Source organism: Erinaceus europaeus, chromosome 1 (assembly GCF_950295315.1).
Source record: "Erinaceus europaeus chromosome 1, mEriEur2.1, whole genome shotgun sequence".
Classification (NCBI taxonomy): Eukaryota; Metazoa; Chordata; class Mammalia; order Eulipotyphla; family Erinaceidae; genus Erinaceus; species Erinaceus europaeus.
In genome coordinates this window covers 117,902,921-117,926,223 of record NC_080162.1, presented here as the reverse complement: position 1 = coordinate 117,926,223, position 23,303 = coordinate 117,902,921, and the positions used below count along the sequence as shown (strand labels likewise).

The window sequence follows — 23,303 nt, the reverse complement described above, 5'->3', positions numbered from 1 at the left end:
CCCATTAGGTCGTGAGCTTCAAGGACCACATTGCCGCACTGTGGGTGGTTAAGTTATGTAGTTGTGTCTTTTCTCTCTCTCTTTAAAATAAACGAATGAGATAGTTGGCTAGTGAAAGGACACTGAGCAGTGGCCTCACAGATATGTGAGGCCCTGGCATCATATTACAAAAAGAAAGGAAGGAACTGATTCTGAAGTTACATAGTGTAAACATAAAATGGCAAACAGAGGAATGGTTCGTGTATTAACAATGAGATATAAGGTCTGGCGAAATAATTCACTTGGATAGTGTGCTACTTTGGTGTTTGTGAAAGCCAGCTTCAAGCCCAGCCCCTACTGCACTGAAGAAGGCTTTGGTGTTCTGGTCTCTTCACTTTGCTCTTTTTCCATCTAAAAAATAAATTTAAGTGTTCCAGGAAGTGGCACAGTAGATAAAGTATTGGACTCTCAAGTATGAGGTCCCAAGTTCAGTCCCTGGCACTACATATACCAGAGTGATGCCTGGTTCTTTGTCTCTTTCCTCCTATTTTTCTCATATAAGTAAGTAAATAAAAATTTTTAAGTTAAATAAATAATATAGATAGATAGCTAATGAGAAACAAATAGATAAATAGAGCAATGAGATGCAATAGGAGGCACAGAAATAGAGATGAAGCGATAGCACACCCAGTAAAGTCTATTCTTTGCCATGCATAAGGACCCAGGTTTAAGGCCCACATGGAAGCACTGTGCAGAAAGGAAACTTCACAAGTGCTGAAGCAGTGCTATGGTTACTCCTCTATCTCCTTTTCTTCTCACCCTCTATCTGGAAAAAAACAAAAAGAAGTATCCCATGAGTGATGGAATAGCACATATGTGAAACCCTACTGTAACCCTGGCAGTTAAAAAAAAAAAAAAGAAAAGAAACCTAGAGATAGGCTCGAATATTTATGGGGATTTTTTTTTACTTTATTTATGGGGGTTGGTGGGTAGAGGGGAAGAACAAGAGCATCACTGGTACATGAGGAACCCAGAATCACATCCATTTAAATCTACTGCTCTAATTGCTATATCACCATCCAGGTTGCATTTCTGGGAATTGTTTTACAAATATTTTTTATTTTATGTCATATTCTAGAGAGAGAGGAGAAAGAGGCCTGAAAACTCTGGCATATGCAGTGCTGGGGGTCAAACTCAGGACTTCATGCTTGTGAGTCCAGTGTTCTACCATTTTGCTACTCCTCAGTCCATACATTTGTGGGAATTTTAATGCTAGCATAGTATCTCCCACCAATAATTATCTATTATCTAATCTGTTAACCTGGTACCTAAGGTTGCCCCTACCTTACAACTAAAAATTCTGAGCAGCCCAGAAATGTGGTATTTTTATTTTTATTTTTGTTTGGATTTTGGTGCCAGGCATTGAAGACTTGGTCTCTTTCATGTAAAAGCATGTACTCTACTACTTAGCAGTGTTGTTGGCACCGAGATTATTTTTAAATTTTTTATATTTATTTATTTACTTATTTAATGCTCATGAAGCTTTCCCCCTGCACATCAGGACTGGAGGCTCGAACCTGGGTCCTTGTAACATGTACACGCAACCATTTGCACCAACCCCTGGCCTCTTTTTTTTTTTTTTGCCTCCAGGGTTATTGCTTGTTATACGTATTGCCTGCACTACAAATCCACTGCTCCTGGAAGCCATTTTTTCCAATTTTTGTTGCTCTTGTTGTTGTTGTTACAGTTTTTGTTATCATTGCTGCCTTTGTTGATGGATAGGACAAAGAGAAATGGAGAGAGGATGGGGAAGACGGAGAGAGAAAGATAGACACCTGCAGACCTGTTTCACTGCTGGTGAAGCAACCTCCCCCCCCCCCCCCAGGTGGGGAGCCAGGGGCTCGAACCAGGATCCTTACACTGGTCCATGCACTTTGTGCCATGTGTGCTTAACCTGTTGCGCTACTGCCTGGGCCCCGATGATTTTTTTTTTTTTTTTTGAAGATTCAATGAAAGAATATTTTTGTAATCTCAGAGATAACAGCACTGCTTAGCTCGGGCTTTTGGTGGTATGGTGGATTGAACATGGGACTTTGGAGCCTTATGCATGAAAGCCTCTTTGTATAACCATTATGCTAGCTACCCTCATCCCAAGGTAAAAAGGTCTTTTCTGCAAATAACACAATATATAAACCCACAATATTTGCAAGTTTCAGCAATAAAAAATACACTATAAAATAATTGAAGAACAGGTGGTGGTTCACCTGTTTAAGTTCCCATAATACAGTGCGCAAGGACCTAGACTCAAGCCCCGCAGCCCCCACCTACAGGGGGGATGTTTCATGAGTGATGAAACAGTGCTACAGATTTCTGTCTCCTCCATCCCTCTCCCTTTTCTATCTCTTCCTTCCTTCTAAATTTCTTTCTGTCTTTATCCAAAATATACATGTGTGTGATCAAAACACTTACCAGCGAGATAGCATATTTCTGCAAAAGACTTGAATGTTTGAGACTTGGATATCCTAGATTCAGTCCATAGCACCACCCTAAGTCAGAGTTTAGCAGTGCTAGTAAAAAAATAAATAATAAATCAAAACACAATATCCTAAGGAATATATTTTGTGCTCATGTGAGGGATTTTTATGTAAATGGATCTTCTTTTTTTAAATTTTTTATTTGTAAAAAGGAAACATTGACAAAACCATAGGATAAGAGGGGTACAACTCCACACAGATCTTTAAATCAATAATAAAAACATTAACTAAGGGGTGGGAGTAGATAGCATAATGGTTATGCAAATAGACCCTTATGCCTGAGGCTCCAGTGTCTCAGGTTAAATCTCCTGCACCACTATAAGCCAACACTAAGTAATGCTCTGGTAATAAGAAAAAAAAAATAGCCAAGTAGAACAATACACAGAAGATATGAACAAATAATTCACACACACAAAGGGGAAATCAGGAGCCAGAGAGATAGCTCAGTGATAGAGTGAAATCCTTGAATGTATGAAGCCCTGGGATGAATTTCTAGGACTTAGGAGACCGAGGGTTAATGCAGTGTGTTAAGTGCCTATGGCGCAAAGCACAAGGACTGGCATAAGGATCCTGGTTCAAGCCCCAGTTCCCCACCTGCAGGGGAGTTGCTTCACAAGCAGTGGAACAGGACTGCAGGTGTCTTATTTTTCCTTTCCCCTCTCTGTCTTCTCTCTCGATTTCTGTCTGTCCTGTCTATCCAACAACAACAACACCAATAATAACAATAATAATAGCAACAACAACGATAAACAACAAGGGCAACAAAAAGGAAAAATGGCCTCCAGGAGCAGTGGATTCATAGTGCAGGCACTGATCCCTAGCAATAACCCTGGAAACACATTTAAAAAAAAAATTCTAGCATTGCATGAAAAATAATACACAAAGAGAACATTATAAATAGTAGAGTGGTAATTGGCCTCTTCCCCCACCCCCACCCTTTTATACACACTCTTTCTAAAGGAATTTAAAGATCAGGTGTTTCTAAAAAAAAAAAAAAAATCAATGCACAATCTATTTACGATTACAATTCCTAGGCATTCCATGTGGAGAAACAGGTATTAAGGACAGCTGTCATAATAATGGACATCTGTGAGCTGCTACATGTTTTATGTGTGTGCTATGTTACTTTGTCATGAGCATAACCTCAGTGGAAGGATTCTGTAGTTGAAGTGTTCTGCATCACAGAGCCTTATAGAGGAGTGAGAGCCTCCACTAGCTTAACCTAGACCTTCATTTTAACACTTGGGTGTTTTGAACCTGTTGTAGCAGCTGTCACAAAACTTAGGCTGTAGTTGTCAGCTATTACAAACAAAAATCCTGGAAGATAGCATAGTCACTGTTCAATAGAGGCTGGTTAAGTAAATGATAGTATGTCCCTTGATGAAAGGGGGATCTAACCTATATGCTACGCTTCGTGGATTGTGAGACACATTTTATTTATTTATTTATTTATTTATTTATTTAATTATTTTGTGTGTGTGAGAGACGCATTTTAACAACTTGGTGATGAGATGGCATCTGTCAGTTATAACTGATGAGCAGTTTCTCTTTCTTAGTGGTATATAAAATGCGAGCTTACCTAACATGGAACTATTTTATTTATTTACGTTTACTTTTTTGTGGAATATTACATGTGCAGTTTCACTGCTACCCACCACTTTTTTCCATTCAGATTGGGGGGAGGGGTGGGTTGGGGTACACCATAGCACTAAAGCTTCCTCTATTGCTATAATACCTCCTATGTGGTACCAGCTTTCCAGCCTGAGTCACACTGAGGGTAATGCAGACCACCTACCCTGTGAGCTGTCACTCTACCCCAGTTTTAATTTTTCACTTTGCAGATTTTCTGCCTAAAAATACATTGCCAGGTGGTAAGATAGCATGATTTTTGTAAAGAGATTCTCCAGAGTCCCAGATTCAATCCTCGCACCACCATAAGCTAAAGCTGAGCAGTGCTTTGGAAAAAAAAAAAAAGTAATTATATATATCTTTGCCTCGCCCCCCCAAGAAAAGTTACAATCAATGGAATTATACATGACTATATATAAATGCTTAATGTAGAGCTGACTTTTGTTCTTTCTGGTAACAGGGACTTCTCTACAGCATTCTTTAACAGCATCCCACTCTCAGGCTCCCTGGCGGGCACCATGCTCTCCTCTCACAGCAGTTCACAACTACTCCCTGTGGACTCTAATACCCCCAACTCCTTTGGCCCATCGAAACCTTCTACAGAGCCTGTGGCAACAGCTAGCACCAGGCCTGTGGGTGATTCTGTCAGTAAAGACAGGTGAGTAGACACCAGGGTCTAGCTTTCGTTCTGTGGAAAGTTCAGGCTTGAACAGTGTTCTAGGGACACTTGGCCCCTCAGTAAAAGGTGTTTGATTTCAGATAAGGGCCTTCTTGGAAGAGAAACCTGTAAGAACTACCTTACAGACATTATATTCCCCCCCAGAAACTCTCAGAACAATTCAGTAGAACTAACCAGAATTTTCAATACATAAAATATTAAAGAAATAGTCAGAAAGGGGCATCAACAATAGATAGCATAATGGTTATGCAAAGAGACTCATGCCTGAGGCTCCAAAGTCCAGATTCAATCCCTCACAAGACAGCTAACCAGGACTCTGGTGAAAGGATGGAAGGAAGGGAGGGAGAGACAGAGGAAGAAAGGGAGAGAAGAAATACTTTATGAAATGTTGATATTTGTGTCCCATTCATTGACCCTAAGGAAAGCACACCAGGGCCCCCAAGTCTTGAAGAGCTATATTTGACATGCTTTCCCATCTTCTTCACCCTACCCCAGTGTGAATGCTACCTCGACTCCTGCTGCATCATCCCCTGCCGTGTTAACAACCCCATCCAAGATTGAACCCATGAAAGCATTTGACTCCCGATTCACTGAACGGTCCAAAGCTACACCAGGTGCTCCTGCCTTGACCAGTGCGACTGCTGCATCAGTGGAAAGGTGGGTGGTACTACATGAGTGAAAGAGCATGCTGCTCTGAAAGTAAAGAGATGCCAACTTCAACCAGCAAAACAGCATGCTTTCCCACTAAGGGGAGTAGACTCCAGTTACTCTGAACTTGGGAGCCCCTGACTCAGGAGAAAGGAGTATCTGCCTCAAGTGAAAAGCTAGTTGAAAGGAGTTGCCAGGCAGGACCTAGCAGTCATTAAGGGCATGAAGGTTTGTCAGTGCAAAGGCTGTACTGAGAATAATAATTGATCAGACCTGGAGTTACCCTAGAAGAGGGACAGGAGATTGGTGTGAAATAGGAAACTCTCCAGTACTGTTATACCATAGATGTTATGGATTTGGGGGGGGGGGGGCGGGGGGAAGATAGCATAATGGTTATGCTAACAGACTCTCATGCCTGAGGCTCTGAAGTCCCAGGTTCAATCCCCTGCATCACCATAAGCCAAAGCTGAGCAGTGCTCTGGTTAAAAGAAAAAAAAAAGTAATGGCTTTTTGCTTATAAATTGAGCAGCAAACTAAAAAATCATAGGAGGGGGGTTTCATGTGATGGCACCCCCCCAGTTCAGCACACATAGTATTATGCAAAAGGACCCATGCAGGGATCTGGGTTCAAGCCCCTGCTTACCCCACCTGCAGGAGGAAGCTTCACAAGCAGTGAAGCTGGTCTGTAGGTGTCTCTCTCTCTCTATCTTCCCCGTCTCTCTCAGTCTCTCTGTCCTATCCAATAAAATGGGGGAAATGGCCACCAGGAGCAGTGGATTCAAATTGTTGGCACCAAGCCCAGCAGTAATCCTGGAGACACATACACACACACACACACACACACACACACACTGGAGGTCATTTTGAAGGCAGATAGACTTTGTAGCTATTATAGACTCTGTACCTCCCTTAGTTCCTATCAACCAAGTCATGTGGATATATTTCTTTATTTCTATTACTTGAGTGATCCCTTCTGAAGTGGTCAGAGCAAGTGTGCCAGCCTTGTTGGCACTGAGGTTCTCTGCCTCCTGGGATGGTCTCTTCCTCGGAGTCCATAATGGATGGCATGGAACTCAACACACAGAACTCACTGGTTCAGTCAGTAGGAACTGAGATAGTTAAACACAGACTGGGCAACCTTCTTCAATGAGAGCCAGAGTTTAAATACTCTTCTGTCAGGGTTGCACTGCACTACAAGGTGACCAGGGTTCAGGAACCCTTGCCTATACCACCATCAGCCAAATGAAAGTATACTGGTCAAAGACTCTTGCAGTACCCAGCCACTTAGACAGCAGGTGCTTAATGAAAAGACCTGTCCTTGATTTGTTTGGTTGGTAAAGACAGAGAGGCAGAGAATGAAAATAGCAGTAAAGCTTCCTTCAGTGCAAAAGAGGCCAGGCTTAAACCTGGGTTGTGCACATGGCAAAGCAGCGTGTTATCCAAGTGAGCTGTTTCGCCAGCCCAGTAGACAGGGTCTTAAAGATAGAGCTTCATGCAGTATGCCATTCTCTGAGCTTCCCTTAGCATCTCAGAAGTGCTGTGTGTGCATCATTCTTTGTGGAACAGTCCTGGAAACTAGCATGGGAAGACTTTTATTTATTTATTTATTTATTTATTTTACCTCCAGGGTTATCCCTGGGGCACAGTGCCTGCACTACAAATCCACTGCTCCTGGAAGCTGTCTTTTTCCCATTTTGTTGCCCTTGTTGTGCTTGTTGTAATTGTTATTATTGTTGTCATAGCTGTTGTTGTTGGATAGGACAGAGAGAAATTGAGAGAGGAGGGGAAGACAGGAGGAGAGAAAGACACCTGCAGACCTGCTTCACTGCTTGCGAAGTGACCCCCTGCAGGTGGGCAGCTGGGGGCTCTAACTGGGATCTTTATGCGGGTCCTTGTGCTTTGCGCCATATGCTCTTAACCCACTGCGCTACCGCCCAGCCCCCAGGGAGGACTTTTCTTTCTTTTTTTTTTTTTTAATATTTATTTTATTTATTTATTCCCTTTTGTTGCCCTTGTTGTTTTTATTGTTGTAGTTATTGTTGTTGTTGTTGGATAGGACAGAGAGAAATGGAGAGAGGAGGGGAAGACAGAGAGGAGGAGAGAAAGATAGACACCTGCAGACCTGCTTCACCGCCTGTGAAGCGACTCCCCTGCAGGTGGGGAGCCGGGGTTCGAACCGGGATCCTTATGCCGGTCCTTGTGCTTTGCGCCACCTGTGCTTAACCCGCTGCGCTACAGCCCGACTCCCGGGGAGGACTTTTCTTACAAGTCCACTATCTCATGACTTTCAGTGTAGACTCATGTGTCCTCCTTCCTTCCTCCCTCCCTCCCTCCCCCTCTTTCTTTTCTCTTTTGTGATTAATGATTTACCTTTTTTTTTTTTTTTTTGCTGAGAAGCATTCCATAGAGTACATACCCCTAGCACCTTCATCCAGTCATGTGTGAAACGACATTTAGATTACTTTTACTCTTTGGTTATTGTGATAATGCAGCTGTGAACATGGGCGAGCACATGTCTCTTCAAATAAGTGATTTCAAAAACAATGATAATATTAAGTGATTTCATGTCCTTTGAATAAATAAATGGTATTTAGGGGCGAGGTGGTGGCGCAGTTGTTTAAGAGCATGCATCATGGGGGTCGGGCGGTAGGGCAGCAGGTGAAGCACAATGTGGCGTGAAGCACACATGGCGCAAAATGCAAGGACCAGCATAAGGATCCCGGTTCAAGTGTCCGGCTCCCCACCTGCAGAGGAGTCTCTTCACAAGTGGTGAAGCAGGTCTGCTGGTGTGTTTCTTTCTCTCCCCCTCCTCTCTCCATTTCTCTGTATCTTATCCAACAACGACAACATAAATAACAACAACAATAATAACTACAACAACAATTAAAAATAACAAGGACAACAAAAGGGGAAATAAGTAAACAAATATATGTATTTTAAAAAGAGAGAGCATGCATCACAGTGCACAAGGACCAGGTTCAAGCCCCTGGTCCCCACCTGCAGGGGGAAAGTTTCAGAAGTGGTGAAGCAGGGCTGCGGGTATCTCTCTGTCTCTTTCCCCTCTCTATCCCTTCACCTTTCTCAATTTCTCTCTATCTCTGTCCAATAATAAATAAGTAAAACAGAGTGGAAAAGAAAAAGAAAAAGAAAGTTGTATTGCTAGATCATAAAGTGTTTCCATTTTTATTTAAGGACTCACCAGAGGGGGGTCGGGTGGTGGCGCAGTGGGTTAAGCCCACATGGCGCAATGCGCAGGGACCGGCGTAAGGATCCCGGTTCGAGCCCCCGGCTCCCTACCTGCAGGGGATTCGCTTCACAGGCGGTGAAGCAGGTCTGCAGGTGTCTGTCTTTCTCTCCCCCTCTCTCTCTGTCTTCCCCTCCTCTCTCCATTTCTCTCTGTCCTATCCAACAACAACGCAACGTCAACAATGGCAATAATAACCGCAACGAGGCTGCAACAACTAGGGCAACAAAAAGGGGGAAAAATGGCCTCCAGGAGCGGTGGATTCATGGTGCAGGCACCAAGGAGCCCAGCAATAACCCTGGAGGAAAAATAAGAAAAAAAAAAAGGACTCACCAGAGGAGCTGCACTCCCACCAACAGTGTAGCAGCATGGGACCTTGTATTCTACCTTATAGTATTATAGTGGGTTCATGTTTGTATTATACAAATCTCGTGTCTTTGCATTCCCACCAACAGTGTAGCAGCGTGGGGCCTTGTATTCTACCCCACAGTGTTACAGTGGGTTCATTTTTGTATTATACAAATCTTGTGTGTGTTTGTGTGTGTTTAGAGTGCTTGAGATTGAATGCATAGTATATATTCTCTTGAACTATATCCCAGACCTTCCGTGTAATCTTTTTATATAGCTATTTTTTATATTTATTTTCCCTTTTTGTTGCCCTTGATTATAGCTATTTTTCTATCCAGAATCAGAAAACCTTCCTGCTGTTAACACTTTGAAATGTAATATGAAGTATTTTGTGTGTGTGTATCCTTAAAATGCATGTCACTACTTGGCTCCATTTTGTTCTTTTGTTTGTTTGTTTTGCCTCCAGGGTTATCACTAGGGCTCAGTGCCAGCACTACAAATCCACTGGTCCTATGGCCATTCTTTCAGTGTTTTGGATAGGACAGAGAGAAACTGAGAGGAGGAGAAGATAGGGAGGAAGGAAGATAGACACCTGCAAACCTGCTTCACTGCTTGTGAAGCAACCTCCCTGTAGGTGGGCAGCTGGGGGCTTGAAGAACCTGGGTCCTTAGGCAGGTCCTTGTGTGTACTACTATGTGTGCTTAACCTGGTGAGCTACTACCTGCCCTACCCAGCCCCTTTTTTTGTATTTTTCTTTTTTTTTTTTTTTAATTTTTTAAAAATATTTATTTACTTTCCCTTTTGTTGCCCTTGTTGTTTAACATTGTTGTGGTTATTGATGTCGTTGTTCTTAGATAGGACAAAGAGAAATGGAGAGAGGAGGGAAAGATGGGGGAGAGAAAGACAGACATCTGCAGATGTCTTGTGAAGCAACTCCCCTCCAGGTGGGGAGCTATGAAGCGACTCCCCTCCAGGTGGGGAGCTGGGGGCTCTAACCGGGATCCTTATGCCGGTCCTTGCGCTTTGCGCCACATGTGCTTAAACTGCTGCGCCACCGCCCAACTCCCTTTTTTTTTTTTAACCAGAGAGTACTGCTCAGCTCTGATATATGGTGCTGTAGAGGGTTGAACTTGGGATTTTGTAGCCTAGGCATGAAAGTCTTTTTTGCATAGCCACTATAGCATTTTCCCTGCCATTAAACTGAATTTCTTTTTTTTTTTAATTTATTTCTTTATTGGGGAATCAATGTCTTACATTCAACAGTAAATACAATAGTTTGTACATGCATAACATTCCCCAGTTTCCCATTTAACAATACAACCCCCACTATGTCATTTATCATCCTTCATGGACCTGTATTCTCCCCACCCACCCACCCCAGAGTCTTTTACTTTGGTGCAATACGCCAATTCCATTTCAGGTTCTACTTGTGTTTTCTTTTCTGATCTTGTTTTTCAACTTCTGCCTGAGAGTGAGATCATCCCATAGTCATCCTTCTGTTTCTGACTTATTTCACTCAACATGATTTTTTCAAGGTCCATCCAAGATCGGCTGAAAACGGTGAAGTCACCATTTTTTACAGCTGAGTAGTATTCCATTGTGTATATAGACCACAACTTGCTCAGCCACTCATCTGTTGTTGGACACCCAGGTTGCTTCCAGGTTTTGGCTATTACAAACTGTGCTGCCAAGAACATATGTGTACACAGATCTTTTTGGATGGATGTGTTGGGTTCCTTAGGCTATCCCCAGGAGAGGATTTATTTGGGTATTTGGGTCTTCTCCCTTTTTGTTTTGTGAGTCTGGCTAAAGGTTTGTCGATTTTGTTTACTCTTTCGAAGAACCAACATTTACTTTCGTTGATCTTTTGTATGGTTTTCCTATTCTCAATGTTATTTATTTATTTATTTATTTATTTTTCCCTCCTCCAGGGTTATTGCTGGGCTCGGTGAGTGCACCATGAATCCACCGCTCCTGGAGGCCATTTTTTTTTTCCCCCTTTTGTTGCCCTTGTTGTAGCTTCGTTGTGGTTATTATTATTGCCCTTCTTGACGCAATTCGTTGTTGGATAGGACAGAGAGAAATGGAGAGAGGAGGGGAAGACAGAAAGGAGAGAGAAAGATAGACACCTGCAGACCTGCTTCACCGCCTGTGAAGCGACTCCCCTGCAGGTGGGGAGCTGGGGGCTCGAACCGGGATCCTTACGCCGGTTCCTGTGCTTTGCGCCACATGCGCTTAACCCACTGCGCCACCGCCCGACCCCCAATGTTATTTATTTCTGCCCTAACTTTAGTGATTTCTGACCTTCTTGTTGCTTTAGGGTTCCTTTGTTGTTCTTCTTTTAGGTCTTTAAGATGTGCAATTAGGCTGTTTATTTGTGCTTTTCCTTGTTTCCTAATGTGTGCTTGTATAGCTATGAACTTCCCTCTTAGGACTGCTTTAGCTGTGTCCCAAATATTTTGATAGCTTGTGTCTTCATTTTCATTGAAGTCTCGAAACATTTTGAGCTCTTCCTTGATTTCCTCTTTGATCCAGAAGTTGTAAGAAGTGTACTGTTGAGCTTCCACATTTTGGCACTGGTACTAATTTTTTGTTGATTTTTAAGTGTTAGTTTAATTCCACTGTGGTCTGAGAAGATGCTTGGGATGATTTCAATGCTCTTGAATTGGCTGATGCTGTCTTTGTGGCCTAATACATGGTCTATCCTTGAGAATGACCCATGTGGATTTGAGTAAAATGTGTATTCCAGTTTCTTGGGATGAATGACTCTGAAAATGTCCAGTAGTTCTAGTTTATCTATCTCTTCATTTAGCTCCCTTATGTCTTTATTGATTTTCTGCCTGGATGATCTGTCAAGTTGAGAGAGTGGGATGTTGAAGTCCCCTACTATGATTGTGTTACTGTTAATATATTGCTGTAGCTCTTTCAGTAGATGTTTGATGTATTTAGATGGCTTCTCATTGGGTGCATAGATGTTAATAATAGTTAAGTCCTCTTGATTGACTGATCCTCTGAGCATTAAGTAGTGTCCATTCCTATCTTTTTTAATCTTATCTATTTTAAAGTCTATCATGTCAGATATGAGAATAACTGCTCCTGCCCTTTTTTGTGGGCCATTGGCTTGTATGATAGTTTTCCATCCTTTCACTTTAAGTCTGTGTTTGTCTTGTTGAGTTAGGTGGGTTTCCTGTAGACAGCATATTGTTGGGTTGTGTTTTCTGATCCATCTTCCTACTCTGTGTCTTTTAATAGGTGAATTCAGGCCATTGACATTTACTGATATCAAAGATTGAAGATATTTTAACGCCATTCTTGTAGAGTTTTAGAGTGTTTTGATATATGTCCTATTTGTGGTGGTCTGATTGTTTATAGGAGACCTTTCAGAACTTCTTTCAGGGCAGGCTTGGTGATAGTTGATTCCTTCAACTGTTGCTTGTCTGAGAAGGTTTTGATGCCTCCATCTAGTCTGAATGACAGTCTAGCAGGATATAGTATTCTTGGCTGAAAGTCTTTCTCATTGAGCACTCGATAAATATCTTGCCATTCTCTTCTGGCCTGTAGTGTTTGTATGGAGAAGTCTGCTGCTAATCTTATGACTTTTCCTTTGTAGGTGACTCTGTTTTTCTCTTGCAGCCTTCAGGATCCTTTCTTTATCCTTGTTCCTTTCCATTCTAAGTATGATACGTCTTGGTGTCTTTAGGTCTGGGTTAATTCTGTTGGGGACCCTCTGGGCTTCTTGAATCTTTATGTCTTTGATGTTGTCTAGACTAGGGAAATTTTCAGCTACTATGGCCTGGAAAATGCTTTCTTCCTCTCCTTCTCTTTCTTCCTCTGGTATGCCAGTAATGCATATATTGTTTCTTTTGAAGCCATCCCATAGGACTTTGTTGTTGTTTTCAGCATCTCTTAATCTCTTTTTGAGTTCTCTTGCTTCTTTTTTAGTTGTCTCTAATTCATCCTCAATCTTGCTAATTCTGTTTTCAGCCTCATAGATTCTATTCTCTCTGCCCTCTACTGTTTTCTGGAGTTCATTTATTTTGTTGCCCTGCTCTGATACTGTTTTAGTTGTTCAGCTAGTTGTTCTTAGCTCAGCGATTTCAGCTTTCAGCTCTCTAATAACCATGAGATAATTAGTATTTTCTTCCATATTCTCATTTGTTGTTCCTGTATTTCTGATTATAATTTTTTCAAATTCTTTACTCACTCCTGTGATTATTTCCTTAGCTAATGTTTGGATGTTGAACTCGTTATTTTGTGCTTCACCCTCTGGAGGACTTTTAGCTGGGCTCTTGTCCTGGTTCGATTCTCCAATATTTCTTCTTGTTGTTTTAACCATTTTATATATTATCTTATGAGTTCCCTTTATCAGTACTTTTCAAATTATTGATCACTATTGCCTGGATTGACTTGTGTCTAAGTATGTTAATTAAAGGGTTCACAGTGGTGGAAGTTAACAGTTGTTTCAATAGTATTTAAATCTCTGAGTTGGAGCTCAGTGGTTTAAAAGCCTTTTTTTTTTTCTTTCCTGTAGGCTATGGGAGCCTGAGGGCTTTTAAACTATCAATAGGCTTCAGCTTAATCACTGACTCCTGACCAAGAGATAAAGCAGGGTGTGGCAGAGATAATCCAGTGGTTATATGGAGACTTTCATAGTCCCTCAGCTATGCCACCGAGGTATAGGTCTTCTCCTGAGTTTCCTGGTTAGATCTCTGTCCCCTGGTGTCCCTCCCTGTCACTGCTCCAGATTCTGAGAGTAGTAGCAATGGAGACTCAGAGTTATACTTGGTGAGTCTCTGGGGAGTCCTCTCCTCCCTTAAGCTGTCCCCTTGTTGGTGGAGCAGACTGGAGGTGGTGTCTCAACTGATAAACTGCTGAACTGTTAGCAGTCACTTAATCTCTCCTTAGGCTCTTCTGTCACCAGCCACACGTGTTTGTACTCACCGGTGATTTACTGGGTTCCTGTGGTCATTCTAGTCCTGTCTTGTTTCGGTCCCGGGTGGTCTCCTTTGGTATTCCTAGTTGATCTGGGAGAGGAGAGGAGAGGAGAGGAGAGGAGAGAAAGCGATCTGCTGCTCGTAGCTCCGCCTCTGGAAGTTGAATCTTTTTTTTTTTAACAGATTTTATTTATTTATTTATTAATGAGAAAGATAGGAGAGAGAGAGAGAACCTGACATCACTCTTGTACAAGTGTTGCCAGGGATTGAACTCGGGACTTCATGCTTGAGAGTCCAGTGCTTTATCCATTGTGCCACCTCCCGGACCACTAAACTGAATTTCTTATAGACAACATATAGTTGAATCTCTTCTTTGTATGTGACTCCAGGCTCACTCCTGAGCAATGCTTATATGGCTTCCCCAGGCTACCTGGGAGAGAGAGAGAGAGAGAGAGAGAGATAACCAAGAAAGATAGTCAAGTGAGACAACTCAGGATGCTGGGTGGAGGCACACCCAATAAAGCACACGTTACAATGCATAAAGACCCAGGTTCAAGCCCCCAATCCCTAACTGAAGGGGAAAACTTCAAGTCAGTGAAGTAATGCTGCAGATCTATATCCCCTCCACCCCGCCCCTACCTGCCCTTCCTGGGTCATACACATGGCAAAGTGGCAAATTATCCTAGTGAGCTATTTCGTTGGCCTACCTCTCACTTTTTCAAGAATTTCTTTTTACCTTTGGTTTTATGCAGTATGATTATGTTATATATAGATCTTGACTTCTTGGTATTTATCCTGCATGATACTTAAGATTTGTGGTTTGGTATTCTTTCATTAATTTTGAGGGGTTTTTTAATCATTTTTTAGACTGACATATTTACTGATGAGAGAGAGGGAAAGACACAGAGAGGAAAAATCAGTTTCACTCTGGTACACACAGTGCCAGGATCAAACCCTAGTCTTCATGCTTGCAAGTCCATTATTCCACTGGCTGTGCCACCGCCTGGGATGTTCAGCTACTATGATTATATTATTTTCTCAGTTATTACTATCATTATTAGTATAAAATTCTTCCTGGTTATTTTTCCCATCTGTTCTTGTATGCTGTCCAACTTTTTTACTTAGAAGCTTTAACATACTAATCATAGTTCTGTCCTGGTAATTCTAAAATCTTTACCCTGTGTCTTTGGTTCTGATACTTGCTTGATCTTTTAACACTGTTTCAGGCCAGAGAGCTATCTCAGTGGTTGGGCTCAGGATTTTTGCATGCCTGAGGTCCCAGATGTTCAACTTCTGACCCACCGTGCTCCAAAGCTGAGTGGTATCTGGTCTTTCTCTCTCTCCCTCTCTCCTCCCCCTCTCACTTTGATTTTTCTCCTTCCCGTAAAGTTAAATAGGGGACCAGGAGATAGCTCACCCAGTACAGTGCATACTTTCCCCAAGTTGAGGCCCTCAGCCACCATGTGGGAGCACCACGTAAAAGGGGAAGCTTCACAATCAGTGATGAGGTACTGTGGTGTCTTCTCTTTTCTCTCTCCATTTCTCACCCGCTTTTTTGGAACAGTAAAAAGGAAAAAGAGTTCAGAGGAGTCTATCAAAAGTAGTTGAATCCTGTCAGCAAATAAAGAAAGAAAAGAAAAAATTTAAGAGACAGTTTCATTTTTCCTGGCTAGTTACTTTTGCCTTTTGTCATGCCATGTATTTTTTTTGGTGAAAACTTGATGTAATTTATTGTGACAGTAATGTGTCACTTAGTCAGTGATGGATACATGTGCTGCAGTAGTCACAATGGGCTCTCACATATAGATTAGCTGTATAGTTTGTTTAATTTTACCCTGTGGTGTTTATACATCAATGAAAGTAACTAATGATGCATTTCTCAAAACATTTCCCCTATCATTAAGAGGCATATGGTTGAAGTAGTAACTGAAATAGAAAAGCTTTAGGGAAGCGCACCTGGTTGAGCACACATGCTACAATTTGCAAGGACCCCTGTGGGGTTTTCCCCATATGTGGGGGAAAGCTTTGTGAGTGGTGAAGCAGGGCTGCAGGTGTCTCTCCACTTCTCTCCCTCTCTATCACTCCCTTCCCTCTCAATTTCTGGCTGTCTCTATCAAATAAATAATGACAATTGAAAACAAAATTTTTAAAGAAAAGCTCTAGGGGCGGGGGAGATAGCATAATGGTTATGCAAACAGACTCTCATACCTGATGCTCCAAAGTCCCAGGTTTAATCCCCTGCACCACCATAAACCAGAGCTGAGCAGTGCTGTGGTATTTCTCTCTGTCTCTGTCCCCCCCTGCATCTCTCTCAAAAAATAAAATATTTTTTAAAAAAGAAAAGCTTTAGTACAAGATTTTATTTTTCTGCGTAAGAGTTACACAGAAACTGTGTAACTGTTTACTGTGTTCTGTACAAATGGCAGGCCCTTGCATTTCCTCCAGTGACTTTGCTTATGAACAACCTCCTATTATTCCTCAGTTTCCCTTGAAACTCCTTGTCAGATAGGCTATGCCTTGTAACTCTTAGTTGTACTCTAATGTTATTACACTTAGGGCCCTGGTGATTTAGTGGTAAGGTGCATCATGGAAGAGGAACAGTCTTTAATCTCATGGTTAAATATCTTATTTTTTCTTTGGAAGAGTGTCCTGAGCTATGGCCATAAGTATATGGGATGTGTGTGTCGGGGAGGTGTTCTGGTAATAACGGTTAGGGGTGGTGGTGGAGGTGGGAATCAGGTGTGTGTGAAGTAAATCGAGGCTGGAGTTAACCTTTACTCTTCCTTCAAATCCCTTAATGCTTCTAGTAAATAATTTCCCTTGAGGACAGTCTTTAAGGAGAATAAAACTCTTGATGTGTTTTGTTTGTTTGTTTGTTTCTGTTTTTAATTTATTTTATATTACTTTAGTAAGAGAGATGTATAGAGATAAACCAGAACAATGCTCAGCTCTAGCTTATGATGGTGCAAGGGATTGAACCTGGGACCTCTGGAGTCAAACCTGATAATCTGGTGTACATATCACCATACTATTTCCCAGCCCTAGAAGTATTTTAGAAGATTGTTTCTCCTGCCCGCAGCCCAAAACACAGCAGATATTCATTATTCCAGTTTTCACACTGATGCCCTCCAGGAGTCTTAACTCATAAGTCAATACACTCAACCTCTAGCAGTGTATCAGTTACTTTGTGAGTGTGTGGGCCTGGTGTTCCCCACATGCACAGTTCCACAGTGAATTCTTTTCATTTCAAAGAGAGGAAGAGATACCATAGCACTGCTCCATAATCCATGGAGCACTCCTTGATGTCATCCTTCCACGTGGTGTTGGGTGTGTACCCAAAGCCATGTGTACTCTACTGACTGAGCTAGCTCCCGGTTCTCAGTGACCTTGTAAGTTTAACCACTGGTTACAGTTCCAAGGACTGTGCTTCAAGTGAGCGGTAGTTCTCTATCTCTACCCATCTCTCAGGTTAAGATAATTTGCCATAGAACCTCACTTGGGATGGACCTAAAGGACAGTTGATTTTCAGTTTTTCAGCTTTCTCTATTTTGAGGATCAGAGTGACAGTTTCCAGCTCTTACTTTTTTTTTTTTCTTTCTTTCTAACCAGAGCACTGTTCAGCTCTGGCTTATGGTGGTACGGGGGCTTGAACCTGGGACTTTGGAGCCTCAGGCATGAACGTCTGTTTGCATAACTGTTATGCTATCTACCCTCTGCCTGCTCCTACTTTTTTTATTTACCAATTTTGGGGGGGTGAATATAGATTTTATTATTATTATTATTATAAAATAAAAAGTCATATGGAAAGTCAGGCATCTGTGTTTGTGCAGGTTGAAAGAACAGAACCTTGTGAAAGAGCTGAGGCCTCGGGACCTACTGGACAGCAGCAGTGACAGTGATGAGAAGATTCATGTGACCAAGTCCTCCTCACTGTCCAAACGAAAACTAGAGCTCGAGGTAGAGACAGTAGAGAAGAAGAAGAAAGGGCGACCTCGAAAAGACTCCCGGCTTATGTCTGTATCTCTCTCTGTCCAGGTGAGACCAGTGGACCCCTGCTATTTTCCTCAGCATAGCTCCTAAGCTCAGTACTAGGACCATGTGTCTTAAGTAAGCAAGGGAGTCCCATATGGTCATCATTTTGCCTCATTTATGTGGACACTGTGATAGACATGGCGATAGCATAAATGTAACTTTTTCTTAGAGCTGTCCTTGATCTACCCAGAGTCCTTGAGCATCTCCCTGGGGTCAAATACTTTGTAAAGTGGGAGTCAGTGTAGCAGTCATCTGCACTTTCAACTTTGCAGTGTGGGGGGACTCCCCTCTTCCTGACACTGCCCTATGTTGCTGGGGCAGGGCTCAGGGACATTTGTGTTCTTGCAGTCCCCAGCTGCCCTGACCACAGAGAAGGACGCTGTGTGTTTGTCTGTACCAGCACCCACGCTGAAGCTGCCCATACCTGGCCCTCAGAGAGCATTCACCCTCCAGGTGAGCCTGCCTCCACTTCACCCTTGAGGTGCTCACACACTCTTCACTCTCCCCCTACTCCACACATACACACATACATTGTAAATCCTGAATTGTTGCTTATTGAGGGCTATTTGTCAGGGCTTTCTATAATCTCCTAGGAGAAGGTGTGACTGATTAGGGAAACTATTTAGTTTTAATATTACTGACCTTCCTTAGAGCCCCCCTTCACTCCCCATTTGTCCCTTTGTCTCTTTCTCCTCTGTGGTTTTGACCTTGTAGTCCGTGCTTCCTTCTGCGTGTCCAGCTCCTTCACAACTAATCTTGTCCTTTGTCCTGGAAACTTCTTTGAGTTCCACTTTGGCCTTGAATCACCTTGGACTCAGAGCAGTTGGACTGTGCAGTATTGGTCTATCTCCTAACCAGCTCATTACTCTTGTTTCCCAGTGCCTAATGCAGCTATCATTAGGGCTCTCCAAGTTCTCACACTGAAGATTTATAGCTATATGCTTGTTCTAGAACAAATCATCTTTTATATCCAGAGGACCTCTGATCGTTTAGTCTGTCCAGCACCTGTGCCATGTCTTTGCATGCACTATCAAATCATGTCTTTCATGCTGTATTCAGGTGCATATCTGAAAGGAATCCTCTTGGATCCTGTGTATAGTTCCCATCTCATTGTTCACAAACTGCCACAGCCCAGGCTAGTAATCATGAGAGTTCCAGGGGCCAGACATCAGCCCTTTCTATCATAGGTCCTCTTGGACCTAGCGATAGAGGCCCACATTGTTATTGTTTTAGGTTATATTATACAAACTCCAGCTCAATGCTGCTCTTGGCTTCTCAGTGCCTGTGAAAGAGGTCTGACTCCTAACCACAACCAGCCTCTACATACAGCTTTTCCACTGTGTAACTTTATAGCTAGCTATAAGCTGTCAAGCCATTCTGCCTGATTTTTCTTATGGAATATTTCCCAGTCAGCTTCCTAGACACAAAAGATGAGTTTGCACCTGTGTGAAGTCAGGCACTCTCTTACACTTGCTATTCTGGGAATTCTTCTGTGTAGCTGACCTCAGATAAGCTTACTTTAGAATATCTTACAAGGACTAGTAGAGACTGTGTACTTGCCAATACTAGAGTCTCTGAAAATCATCTGGGGCCAAGTGGTGTCACACCCAGTTGAGTGCACATGTTACCATGTACAACGACCTAATCCCTACCTGCAGAGAGGGTAAGCTTCATGAGCAGTGAAGCATTACTGCAGGTATCTCTTTTCCTCTTCTTTCCCTGTCAACTTCCTCCTTCTTGCCCTTTCAATTTCTTTCTGTCCTATTATATAAAAAGGAAAAAAAAAAGGAGAAGAAGGGAGTCGGGCGGTGGCACAGTGGGTTAAGCGCACGTGGCGCAAAGTGCAAGAACTGGCTTAAGGATCCTGGTTTCAGCCCCGGCTCCCCACCTACAAGGGGATCACTTCACAAGTGGTGAAGCAGGTCTGCAGGTGTCTGTCTTTCTCTCCCCCTCTCTGTCTTCCCCTCCTCTCTCCATTTCTCTCTGTCCTATCCAACAACAACGACATCAATAACCACAACAATGTTAAACAACCAGAGCAACAAAAGGGAAAATAAGTAAATAAAATGTTAAAAAAAAAAAAAAAAAAGGAGAAGAAGAAGAAAAGGCTGCTAGGAACAGTGGACTCCTTATATAGGCACTGAGCCCCAATGATAACCCTGGTGGCAAAAATTAAAAAATAAAAATATATATAAATAATAATTTTAAAAAGGTGGGTTGAGCAATGGCACACTTGGTTAAGCACACATAGTACTAATACTAAGCACAAGGGCCTAAGTATGGATCCTGGTTCAAATCCCCAGCTCCTCACCTGCAGGGAGGATACCTAACAAGCAATGGAGCAGGTTTGCAGGTATCTCTCTGTCTCTCTCCTTCTTTTTCTCCCCCTGCCCTCTCAATTTCTCTCTGTCCTATCCAATAAGATGAAGGAAAAGAAAAAAAAAGACCTCCAGGAGCAGTGGATTCATAGTGCCAGCACCAAGCCCTAGAAGTAATCCCGAGGCAAAGAAAAAAAAGAAAATCCTTTATGTAGGAAGAAACAGACTTGGGCCTCACTCCCAGCTCTGTCCCCAACTGGCTACAATTCTCATTTGTGGTATGTTTGTGTGTTAATCACTTACCTTTCTCTCATGTGGGAGGAGAAGGTGGTGAGATTGGGAGGCTTTGGGTTTTTGTTTTTGTTTTTTTTTCCTCCAGGGTTATCGCTGGGGCTCGGTGCCTGCACTATGAATCCACCGCTCCTGGAGGCCATTTTTCCCATTTTGTTGCCTTGTTGTAGTTGCTATTGTTGTCTTTGGATAGGACAGAGAGAAATGGAGAGAGGAGGGGAAGACAGAGAGGAGGAGAGAAAGATAGACACCTGCAGATCTGCTTCACCGCTTACAAAGCGACTCCCTGCAGGTGGGGAGCTGGGGGCTTGAACTGGGATCCTTACACCAGCCCTTGCACTTTGGGCCACCTGCACTTAACCTGCTGCACTACCACCCAGCTCCCAGGAAGCTTTGGTTTTCTTCAGCCCTGACACTGATTCAGTAGTCTACTACATGAATAATAACATTAAAAAATAGTTCTTAGTGTTTCCCCTGGTCTCGGGCGCTGCATATTTGAACCCCTGGCTCTTTTGCCACCACCACCCCACCACCGCAACCTTCCTATTGGCCCACCATCTCTGTCTTCCTCCTACCTCAGGATCCAGGTCCCTCAAGCTTCTGAGCATCCCACCTGTCCTATGACCCAAGTTTGAGTGGGTCCACTATCATCTGAAAAGACATCTTGTTTGCTTTCTTCCATCCAGGTGAGCTCCGACCCTTCCATGTACATTGAGGTGGAGAATGAAGTTATGACTGTGGGGGGTGTGAAACTGAGTCGCTTGAAGTGTAACCGGGAAGGGAAAGAGTGGGAAACTGTGCTTACCAGCCGGATCCTCACTGCTGCTGGCAGTTGGTAAGAGCAAGCTTCTTCTTCAGGCCTGACGTAGTGTAGAGCAAGCACATGTGTTGTGCTGTGTGATACTGCCCCGGGATGTGACCTATGAAAAGAATGGCACTGTACCCACATGCTGATTCCCACAGAGGCCTGTACCTGACTCCACACTGAGCATGTACATCTGTCATCTCTGTCCCTATAACACCCTGTGAAAGCATCTCTTTTCCCAGATGACAAAGAAACAAGTCAGTATTTCTACCCAGGTGGTCTGTCTCTTGTCAGATCAGATTCCTGAAGTTTCAGATTCCAGGCTAAACCCATCTTAGCTCTCTGGTTCTTTCTCTGGACCCTACTTTCCTACATTTTCTTTTTTTTTTTTTTTTTTTCCTCCCCTGGCTAGTTCCCACAGCACTGTTCAGCTGTGAGTTATCGTAGTATTGGTTTATTTTTCTTGTTTCATATTTATTTTGTTGAACCAGCATACATAGCTCATAGTTTGTGCTCCTGCTTTGCCATGTGTGCAACCCAGGTTCAAGCCCAATCCCTACCACATTGGGGGAAGCTTTAGTGCTGTGATGAAACCCTGGCAATAACAAAAGAAATAGACTTACTTTGCTAATTTTATGTGACACAGTTTCATGGGAGAGAGGAGCCAGAGTGCCATTCTAATACTCCAGTACATGCAGTTCCAGGGATCAAATCAGGAGCATTAGACATACAAGCCTTGTACTCTACCAGCTCAGCTATTTATTACTACTGGGCTCAATTTTCAACTAAGGAGATCAGGGCAGATTTTTTTTTTATTGTTCCTTGAATCTTCATTCCAGTCTTACTCTACACTTTGAATGGAGACTTTAATTTAGTGGTTAGTCATGCAATGTTTTTAAGAAGAATTGTTCTTTTAAAAAATATTATTATTATTATTGGACAGAGACAGAGAAATTGAGAGGGGAGGAGGAGATAGAGAGGAAGAGAGACAGAGTGACACCTGCAGCTCTACTTCAACACTTGTGAAGCTGTCCCTCCTGCAGGTGGTGAACAATGACTTGAACCCAGATCCTTGTTGTGCACTTAACCAGGTGTGCCACTTCCTGGCCCCCTGAATTCCATTCTTTTAATGAAGGTTCTACAAAGATGATTATCTTAGATTTTATTTTAATTAGACCCTAACTTATTAACATGAGGTTACACATAAAATGCTTTCACAAATATCAGGGAATGCTTCATCGGGTCAAGGTTCCCATGGCCTTGAGTAGGAACCTTCATTTTCTATCTCCCCTCCTGTTCCCTCTCAAGATAAGTGGACTGACTTCTCAAGTCCAGGTGCCTGTGAAGAGTTTTGTACTGCATGTTTCCATAGTCTCCCTACTTCTGTACCTATTCCCAAGGCAGGTGGCTCCCCTAGCTGGCAGCCAAGAGCTGCCAGCACAGCAGTCTCCCTACAGTGACCTGACAGATGTTTGGGGAGCTCACCAAGTGATTGCCAAGGCCCAGTGTGTTGACCTGCTCCATTGTGCTGCTACTATATCATGACAGCTTCCTCTGTAATAGGCTTTCTTAAGCAAAGCTCTGAGATGAGTAGGTAAAATTCAGTCACAGAGAATGACTCTTTGCTACTGGTCCTATCAAATAGACCTTTGTAAACAAAAACATTTTATGTGCCTCTTTCATTCCAGAAGTCATAAGCAGCAGCACCTGGTTAGGAGGAACAGCTGACAGAGTTCCTTCCTTTGTTAACCTTCTTGCCTTGAACCTGCCCATGTGAGCAGAAGTGATAGAAGTGGCACTCTTGAGTTATCTGATGGAGTCAGACCTTACCCTAGACCTGTGAAACATTATGGAAGACCTCA

General features: G+C 42.7%; 1 protein-coding gene across 2 annotated transcripts in view; it reads left to right on the top strand.

The window, feature by feature from the left end:
• Window positions 1-23,303, top strand: part of LOC103111492 (protein HIRA) — a 106,031-nt gene that overhangs the window by 57,452 nt on the left and 25,276 nt on the right. For both annotated transcript variants that reach the window (XM_060195083.1, XM_060195072.1), the window contains exons 14-18: window positions 4,603-4,800; window positions 5,317-5,478; window positions 17,826-18,030; window positions 18,376-18,480; window positions 21,323-21,471. In XM_060195083.1, coding sequence (XP_060051066.1) covers window positions 4,603-4,800; window positions 5,317-5,478; window positions 17,826-18,030; window positions 18,376-18,480; window positions 21,323-21,471 — 819 coding nt within the window. The remainder of the gene's footprint in view (window positions 1-4,602; window positions 4,801-5,316; window positions 5,479-17,825; window positions 18,031-18,375; window positions 18,481-21,322; window positions 21,472-23,303) is intronic.